The 10156-nt window shown below is 38.6% G+C and overlaps 1 protein-coding gene across 1 annotated transcript in view; it reads left to right on the top strand.

Annotated features, from left to right (window-relative positions):
* Positions 1-9611, top strand: part of trappc13 (trafficking protein particle complex subunit 13) — an 11138-nt gene extending 1527 nt beyond the window's left edge. The window contains exons 2-13 of the mRNA XM_008276149.1: positions 492-560; positions 2449-2548; positions 2647-2731; positions 2831-2958; positions 4758-4830; positions 5150-5194; positions 5595-5612; positions 8316-8449; positions 8535-8733; positions 8824-8924; positions 9046-9193; positions 9282-9611. Coding sequence (XP_008274371.1) covers positions 492-560; positions 2449-2548; positions 2647-2731; positions 2831-2958; positions 4758-4830; positions 5150-5194; positions 5595-5612; positions 8316-8449; positions 8535-8733; positions 8824-8924; positions 9046-9193; positions 9282-9389 — 1208 coding nt within the window. The 3' untranslated portion in view covers positions 9390-9611. The remainder of the gene's footprint in view (positions 1-491; positions 561-2448; positions 2549-2646; positions 2732-2830; positions 2959-4757; positions 4831-5149; positions 5195-5594; positions 5613-8315; positions 8450-8534; positions 8734-8823; positions 8925-9045; positions 9194-9281) is intronic.
* The last annotated feature ends 545 nt before the right edge of the window (positions 9612-10156 follow it).

Here is a 10156-nt window from a genome sequence, read left to right as displayed (position 1 = left end):
GAAAGAGCATTTTCTCTGACGTACCTCACGCACTCACATTATCTTCTTTTTTTTATACTACCTCTGAAAGCACATTTTTATCAAAAGGCTTTTGGGGGGGAACAAAACGCTCATTAACTGTTTTTTAAAAAAAATTATTTAATATTGAATCTGAAAATGTATTCTTTGATTCTAAGAATATTTTCTATAACCAAAATTTGGACAAATATGTAAATACATACATATATGTATTTTTTAAATTAGTTTATTTCTTTTTTTGATGTTGTCATGAATGTTATTGTTCTTAATCAAATAAAAATATACAGATTAAAACAATCTTGAGTTGCAGCCTTACTCTAGATGGTTTCTGTAATTGGTCACACTTTCTGCTGCCACTGCAATCAACTGTAGTCTTGTGTAAAACAAAACCCTGTGTGACATATAAAAGCATCACCACAGTAACTGACCTACTTGTGTGTCTTGTCACTAACCAATGACACTTTCCTTTATAGTGATGCGGTTAACCAAACCAACTCTCTTCACAAACTTGCCGGTCACGTGTGAAGATCGAGATCTGCCAGGTGAGTCTGTTTATTTAAGCCAAAACACAGCGCCTGCTGAGATTTTAATACACAAGAGAATTTTCTGTAATTAGTATTTGCAGCGTTACCAACAGACACCCAGAATTGTGATAATGTGTTGTATGATGACTTAATTGTGTTTTCTTGATCTATATTTTTCAAAAAAAACTTTGCCCTTTTTGATTAATTAAAGTGCTGTATCGTTATTTTTTTTTTTTTTTTTTTTACTGGTGGTCCTTTTTTTTTTCTGCTAATGTAATACGGTTGTTCTTGATGTTTGAGAAGATAGAACTTCAGCAAGAGAAGGAATCTTTTTGGAAGCATGGAAGCTGGTTTTCTATTCCTTTTACATGCACATCCAACAACAACAGAGTTTTTTTCCCCCAAAACCTCTCAGGCTATTAACTCACACTCACATGACTTTGTGTTTGTGAAACTGACAGTCATGCTTCATAAAGCTGCTCCAGAACACTACTGTACGAGCAGTGGTGCATTTATTTGGGAAGTTTTGGAACTTTTTTGAGTAAATAGTGTCAGAGCTCACGCCAGTTAGATTTATTTGTCTTTTTGCTTCAGCTGGAATCTTCCAAATAGATTTTTTCTTTGGCTAATATAAAGTTAGTAATGCTTTGATTTTTGAATGGTCCTTGTCATTGCACAAAGGGAAGCAACGTTAGTGCTGAGACCAGGCGTAGGTGGCCATCTTACTTCTTCTTTTTGAGCCTCTGAGAACATTACTTCTGCTTTTATGAGTGTTTCTCTCCAAAATAAAGCTTTCAAACAATTGCTAATAATGTTTTCGGTTGCTTTAGGACATCGTTCTTCAGCCAACTGACAAGCAAAATAAGCACACTTACTTGTTTATGTTAATATATACATTTGCGGCAGCAGATATCACAATGGCACTACATTTATGAGACGAAGGGGCCAATGTTGATGTGAAGTGAACGTAGGGATAGCTTATGAGCCAGTACACAGCTGTGTCACAGATTTACTGTCTCAGATTCCAAATTTAGTTTGCAGAGACAGAGTTTCTACTGTTTGTTTTCCCTTACAGCACAGAGCAGTGCACTGGTAACTGAACTCCACATAAACCATAAATCATGCTGACACTTCTAGGTAGAATCTCTATTTATATAAAAGGCAATAAAGTGAAAGCATATCTTCAAGATGAATTAGGTGCATTTGACATTAGCAAGATAATACCATTCCCCCTTTTTGCCATCATGTCGCTTTATCTCCTGCACTGAAAGCTGAAACTGACATATCAGTGTTATTGTTGATATTAATAATTGAGATAGATGCCTAAGAGCACCACGTCATAATAGTATTCCTAGTAGTTATTAATGTTGGTCTGGAAATTTAATGCAGCATTAGTTGTGTGCAGCAAAGCTATTGGACAGAAAGAAGAAGTGATTTGAATAGAAAAACTGAAAAAGCTTTCTGGTTCAATCTGCTTTGAAACTTGATCTTCAAAGGCTCTTTATTCGTCTCTATGGTCCTGCTTTCAGCAAACGGAATACCCTTTGACACCACCTTTATGTCTCAAAGAGATGGTTATATCTGAGACAGCTACACAGGCCACAAGAGAATGGCTTCGAAGTTATTTATTGTTTGGCATTACTTGTCCCCTGGAATAGACATTTGTCTCAAGTTTTGTGTGTATAGACTTATAGCAAAAACAAATGTGTGCACACTATTTGTCTTTTTCTACTTCTATTTTTATCAAGGCGCTTTTTCCTGGCAGAGACACAAATAGCTACTTACGATCATGTCAAGTGTTCATCAAGCCTTGTGTGCTGCAGCTCTCAGTGGAACCACTGAGCCAATTTCATGGACACATTTCACATATACATGATAGATGTTTTGTGTATTTTTGTCTCCATAGGGGATTTATTTGGTCAACTTATGAGGGAAGATCCCTCCACCATCAAAGGAGCAGAAGCATTAATGCTGGGAGAGATGCTGACGTTACCACAGAACTTTGGGTAAGAAACACAAACTTGCTGGTAACACTTAAAATTACAATTGAAATTTAGCAGCAAGGAGTATCTGTGTAACACATTTTTGTCTTTACATTTTGCAGAAATATTTTCCTTGGTGAAACTTTCTCCAGTTACATAAGTGTGCACAACGACAGCAATCAAGTTGTAAAAGACATTCTTGTGAAGGTACTGTACAGAAGAAATACCTGTCCGCCACATATTATGTACATTTCACTCCTGTTTGCACATAATTGTGATGTATTGTGTGATGTGATCCCCCTGCAGGCTGATTTACAGACGAGCTCACAGAGGCTCAATCTCTCTGCATCAAACTCTGCAGTAGCAGAACTCAAACCTGAATGTTGCATTGATGACGTTATCCACCATGAAGTCAAAGAAATTGGAACACATATGTGAGTGTGTTTCCTTTGTTATACATTTGTGTGTGTTTGTAAACTCGCACTACAAGCCAAACATAAGTCTCTGACAGAGAAATGGAGCTTAATAAGGGTCAATATTTATTGCAACAAAAAAACACATGACAACAACGTAGGGATCCTTGTCATTCCAAAAAGGTTAATCAGATACTATTCCACTGATACCCTGCAACTGCATATGGGAACCCGAGAACGCTGAGTAGTAAATCACAGGTTAAATGTGCAGACCAAATATTAAATAACATAATAAATTTACTCGTGGGCACAACCAGCACACACGCTGGGTCTCACTTTGACCAAGTATTAAGGCTATGAATTGCCCACAGTTAGCTGTAATAGAAAATGACTAAAACAAAACAATTACCAGGCCACGGGCCACGCAAGGCTGCAGGGACTAACTAAAGTAAACAAATACTACAAACAAAACCCAACGGACGGTAGGAAATGGTGTTAGGACCCGGAGCAATAAAAACACAGTAATTACAAAGATGACAGTTAACCTTCTGAACCACAGCTAGTCTCTGGACATTTTTTTCTGTCTGTGTTGTTTTTACATGCTGCTGGCTCATTTTTTCACTACTTCACCTCTATGGAAACAGCACCACCATGACTAGAAGGAGACGGAACTCAAAAATGTCTTTTTTGCAGTGTGGCAAAGTTAAAAAGTCACATAAAAAGAAAAAAATAATTTTGGTGAATTTCTTTGGCTATTTATTTCGCGAAAATGGAATCAGCATGTACATAATTTTCCCAGTTTCCCACAGGTGTTACGGACACTGGAAAAAAACAACAATATTATTCATATTTTTTGATGTACTTTTTAAATTTGTGTCTATTCCTGTCTCCTACCTCCTCTCTTAAACTCCACCCACAGTTCAGCCCAGCTCAGCTGAAAAGTCCTGGAATTTTTGTCACATGAATGTTGGTCGCTACTGCGTCAACTGTGGGTTCACAGTCGTGGTGAGGAGCACAGAATTGTTCAGATTTCTGCAGAATCTGGTCGGAGCAAAGTGTTTATTTTTAGCTAATTTTAAATGAGACGTGAAATAAAGTGCTTGTGATTGTATTTCAAGTTTTTAAGCTTATACTTGGTCAGTGTCCCAACTGAACAGTTCATCACAAATGAGTAGTTCAAGGACTGTTGGAAAGTTCATCGTGCATTAATAAATGGTGGCATTTTGGTGTCTTTTGTAAAGGCAACATCCAGTTCAAACCCATTGGCAGGTTTTGGAGTTCAGAGGGTTGAACATTTTCAACATAAAGTTCAAAAACAACTATTTTAATAACCTTAGTTAACCTGAACAACATTAACTCTGTGTGTCTGCTACGTTAGCATGTTTCCCAGGCACAGCAGATTTACGCCTTGAAGTAAGTTGCTGATGAGATGCTTTGTGGCCACGCTGCAGTCTCCAACGCCATACAGACATTAAAAATGAGCACCCACATCAGATTCCACAAAACAAACTGCTCCCTAAACATCATACATTAAATCTCTTACAACAAATGAAACTCATTCGGGTTGCAGTGAGCCAGTATTCTCACCTCCCAGCAAAGAAGAGCTGTCACCACCCCACACACCTGACGTTCTTTATCAATTCCTCTTTGATAAAGAGCAGACACAAGAGAACTGCCAGTTACATATAAATGTCCTTGTTTTGTTTTGTTTTTTTATAACGGATGTGCTTCCAAACCCAGAATGTCTTCCCAGCTCACTAAATCAGAAAAAACGTCAAACTGCTATTCTAAATGTTTGCTTTCTATCTTCTCATGTCCAGCTTAGTTTGTGCAGTCAGTTACACCACCCACTACGGAGAGAAGCTCTATTTTCGGAAGTTCTTCAAATTCCAGGTGAGTTATATTTGAGTGTTCTCATTAGATGACGGTGGTAAACTCACGTGTGAGCTTGGAAGTGACTTGAGAAATGCCACAGACCTACAACAGAGCAAATGCAATTACCATCCTTGCTGTATATTTGGTGTCTTGCAGTCTTCGGCTCTCAGTTCAGGATCGAACCGTAGCCTGGCTCTCTTCCCTCTAGCCTAATCAGATCATTAAGTTCCCTCCAGTTCTTAGTAGATTTACAGTTTGATGGAATTTTGTTTGTTGTTGAATGGACGCGCCGTGTGAGAAAACTGCCACATTCAGTTTACAATCTATTTTCAATCAGGTTTTGAAGCCGCTGGACGTGAAGACAAAGTTCTACAATGCAGAGGTAAACGAGCCGCTCTCAAACACCAGCGCCGGATTAATTTATAGTGCAAGTTCTTACTGTAGCATACATCATGCTTCATATCATGTTTCATTTCATAGTTAGGAACATTTCTAGATGCTAATAGAGGCGGTTAGCATCAGATAGGCCTCCTGGAAAACCCTTGTACCTCCAGAGATGTCAACTGAACAGAAAAACACTGTAAACTGAAGTTGGATGGTTGATTCCAGTGTTCAGATGACAGACGCTGGAGATGAGGGTTTTCCTGGGTAGAGGCAATAAGCTTTTCCTTATTTTCTCATTTTCATATCAGTAGCTTTTTATATGCAAATATTCATTGTCATCAACTTTGGCATGTAACTTCATTTGTTTATTATGTCTTGTATTTTATTTTCTCCATTAGAGTGACCTCAGTTCTGTGGTAATTGTTTCTTCTGTTCTCATCGCTGAACATTAGCTTCTTTTAATCCTTTTTGGTGCAGCAGACTGTGTCTTTCTGGGCTGATAGAAAGGTGCAAAGTAAAAGAATGGAAAGAAAAGCATGAATCTTGAAAACACCTGCCACATTGTGCAACAAGAACAAGTGTTAAAGTACATTATTGTCAGTTAATTCTTGATGTGAACTTCCATTATTTTTCTTTTGCCCTTTCTTTGTATGCTCGTGCTTTCTTGCAAACTCATCCTACGGAGGGCTTGGACTTAATTGAAGCTTACGGTGTCAAATTGTGGTGGGTGGGGACTGCATTGATTGTATTTATCATCACTGGGGGAAATAGCAGGGTTTATTATGATTTGCTTTAATTCTATTTGCCAAGATTTAAGTGATTATATAACAGTGCAAATATAAATGATGGTGCTCAGATGTGTTTAAATCTCATCTTTAACTTTTGTATTGTGAGACTGAAGGTTGCACTGGGATGAATCAGGCCAATTAGTCATATTCTCAGTGATTATAAACCAGAATTACTGTCCTTTTCCAATCATTTGACATTTGATAATTGTTATTTGAGCAAACGTAAAACAAAAATATATGATTATATGCAACAGAATGTTTTGGTTTTGGTCGGAATGGCTTTGCATGGAGCAGAGGTGCTGAGCTCTGTGATTTAACATTAACTTCATTTCAGAATGGTTCATGGTCAGTTCGGATATTATGAATTGCAGGCATGAACTAATCTCTGCTTCTTTCTTATTGTGTCTCACTGTATTGTAGAGGCTGCACAGATGAGTTGTACAAACAGTTGAGTGTTGCTCTCGAAAAGCATCAACTAGTTGCCTGCTGAACAACAAGAGAGACAATCCTCTACGTGCATTTGTCTTTTAATAACCATGTCAGAATCCAATTATATTTCCATCGAAGGTAAATTTACTGATTATGTCAGATTGTGGTCACAAAGGTAATTATTTTTCTGTACAAATAATTTACATTCAACTGAATATTTATGCTTTTAAATACTGTTTAACATTATTTTTGTAATCAGTTATTGATCATAAGTATTAACACATTATAGCAAAAAATATTCCTAGAAATCAGTAAAAGGCTCATAACAGTACCAAAGATGGCAACAAAATGTCCATTATCCATGAGTAAACTGGTTGTGTATTTGTCCATCAGTGTAAATGGGCTGGCAGCCAGTAGGGCAGCTCCAGACTAAAAGCCTTTACAGAGATGAAAAGTGCTGGTATTGTAATGTCGCTGGAAGGCTCTGAGGCAGATGACATGTCTGCTTTATATAACCTGATCACTTAACAAACACACAACTAGGGCGACCTGATGGTCAAATGGTTTGGCTGTGTACAATGAGCGCTAAAAGGCCCCTAAGCAGCAGAGTTCCTGATTCAGCTCTGCCGGGCTAGACCTTCACTGCCTGCCACTTCCCTGCTGTCGCGCCCCACATTCCATCCCATGCTTTATACCAATAAATTAAAAAAATACACCGTAAAAATACACAACTACTTGATGCTTGAGAGACCATTTTGAAAGATCTAGTAAGTCGACTAAGTGAAGCTAGTCATTGTGCAGCCCCTACCGTGCACCTGTACTAACAAACCCTCAAAGGTACACTGAGCAAACCTCATAGAATTCACTTTGTGTTATTTTGTTTACATGTTTTAACGTTTGTCTTCTGAATACGGTTAATAAATATTCACTTTATGACTCTCACATCACCTGAAGAGTAGCCCAAGGGATAGCTTCACTTTTTTTTTTTTTGTTTTAAATCTACAAACATTTCTCACATGCCCACACTGTTTGTACACTGAACGAATTCCAGCTGTTTGTCATCTCTCCTCCTGTCTGTACTGGCTGTGAGAATCAGCTTCCAGGTCCAACACTTGTGGCTGAATTACTCCATTATTACAACCTGCCATTGTGTGCCTGGTAAGCTGGTGTGCTCGAGGTGCAGGTAGTGGGGAAGGGTGGGTGGAGAGGGAGGCAGGGACTTTATTGATCTGCATATTGTGAAGGAGGCAGCAGTGTAGAGTTGCATCTAAGCCATTTTAAGGCGTGAAGGCATTATTGTCCTGCTTCTAAATATCTAAGTTTAATACACAGCAATGGGTTCTTTTAAGGTTTCATCAATGACTGGAGGCGGACTTTAGGCTTAGCTCAAGCTGATGTCATGCTCCAGTGGTCGGAGTAAGGTTAAAAATAAAAAAGTAGGTATTTTCTGAAGTTACCATTTTTAAGTAAACCCCCGTTTATTTAAACAGACAGTTTTCTTAGCAAAACAACAGTGCACTGAAATGCTCAGCCATCATGTTGACTGCTCATTTTGTCTTCTAGCATATAAAAACACCATATGGACATGTTAACAAGATGAAAACTTTATTTTTACTGGAAGGGATCTTTATTATTCATTAGGATAGCATCTCTTTAAGGCTAAAAAGGGCAGAAAGGGAATTGCTGTGACCAAAATATACATCTGGGCATGTGAGAATTGTTTTAAGTTACAGTTAAAAAATCTGAACTTGTCCTTTGAGGCTGTAGGATTTTGCACAAACCTAACCTCACATAATACCTAATGATAAAATAATGTGTTGCTCAGTTCACCTAAGAGATTATGCAGTTGTTACATATTTCATAATTCAAGCATTAGTGTGACCCCTGGCTTCTCCGCTCCAGACAGACGAGGTGTTTCTGGAAGCTCAGATCCAGAACATCACTACGTCACCAATGTTCATGGAGAAAGTGTCTCTGGAGCCCTCCATGATGTACAACGTTTCAGAGCTCAACACGGTCACATCTGGGGATCAGGGGTAAAAGCATACATCTATTCTTGTTGATTTAAGTGCAGAAAGGTGAATAAACACATTAGGCTCAACTGTAATGTTTCCCGTGCAGCGAGTCCACGTTCGGGAAAATGTCTTACCTGCAGCCTATGGACACACGGCAGTACTTGTACTGCCTGAAGCCGAAGCCGGAGTATGCGGAGAAGGCCGGCGTCATCAAGGGAGTGACGGTGATAGGAAAGCTTGACATTGTCTGGAAGACCAACCTCGGGGAGAGGGGGCGGCTACAGACCAGTCAGCTGCAAAGAATGGTATTTTGATGTGTGGCCAACTTCCAAAAGGAGACAGTCTCATTTTTTATCTGCACATTATCTTATTTTTTATCCTTGTGCGTCCTCCAGGCTCCAGGGTACGGCGATATCCGGCTGTCTTTGGAGATGATACCTGACACTGTCAACCTTGAAGAACCGTTTGACATCATCTGTAAAATCACCAACTGCAGGTAAAAATCCCCCCCCCTAACAAAAAGTCATCTGTCTTTTAAAGGATTTAGTTGTTCACTTACAGGCATTTAGACACTGATAGCGCTAACACCCAGCTTTTCTGTGACCCTGATGTTGCAGTGAAAGAACAATGGACCTGGTGCTGGAGATGTGTAACACCAGGTCGATCCACTGGTGTGGTATATCAGGGCGACAGCTGGGGAAACTCAGTCCTGGTGCCTTCCTCTCATTACCCCTCACAGTCCTCTCATCCGTCCAGGGTCTGCAGGTATGATCCACATTTTCTGGATCAACATTTGCTTTATCAAATCAAAGGCTTTTCTCACTTAGCCATCTCATATTCCTTTTTCTTTCAGAGTATTTCTGGATTAAGACTCACAGACACGTTTCTGAAGAGGACGTACGAATATGACGACATCGCACAAGTGTGTGTGGTCTGCCCGTACACAAGCAATGAGTCCTAGAAGTTTTATGTACCTTTTTGGCATTTTAGATATGAATGGACCAACTGTGCAGTTCTGCACATGACACTGATGTTTCACTCTTTTTGCAACCTGAGGGGGTAATACTGTATTTTAAAATGAATTGTGAATAATATAAATCACCTTCTTTGAAAATATTAATGTAAATGTGCATAAATGTTAATAAAATCTCCGTAATCTTTGATTTCCTATTGCTTTTAAAAACATGGTGTCCATGGTGGCTTTTGTCATTAAAACGGTTCCAGAGACACGGACAAGAATATTTAATGACTTCATGTTACTCTACTTACTCTGTTTAATAGACCTTTTGTAGACTGCAGCATATTTTTTGTTAATGCAGATTAGATTTTCAGATACACAGTGTGTCTGTTGCTCTGTTCAACTGATATGAATATCAGTGACACAATATTATTATTTTTAAATACAGTAGAGGACATTTAAACCTGCTTTGAAATCTGTCTATAGAATTGATAAGAGTGAACAGAATGTTTTGGAAAAGAATCCGTTACTTCTACTACCTGGTGGTACAGTGTGATAGAATGAGGCATTTATCAGATCAAGGTGTTTTTTGTTTTTTTGTAACATGTTAAATTAGATGTTTTCTAGCTGTGTTTAAAAGTCCCATAAATAAGTCACACGTTTCCAGAATGTATTTCAGGTTTCAGCTCAAAATATTGCACAGATCACTGATTCTACCATCCTTGTGTTTCCTCTGGTTGTAATCTTGTTCAAAACCGGCCGTTTCAGTA

The sequence above is a fragment of the Stegastes partitus genome, unplaced genomic scaffold (assembly GCF_000690725.1).
Source record: "Stegastes partitus isolate 25-593 unplaced genomic scaffold, Stegastes_partitus-1.0.2 Scaffold66, whole genome shotgun sequence".
NCBI classification, from domain to species: Eukaryota; Metazoa; Chordata; class Actinopteri; family Pomacentridae; genus Stegastes; species Stegastes partitus.
This window is presented reverse-complemented; position numbering and strand designations above follow the sequence as displayed.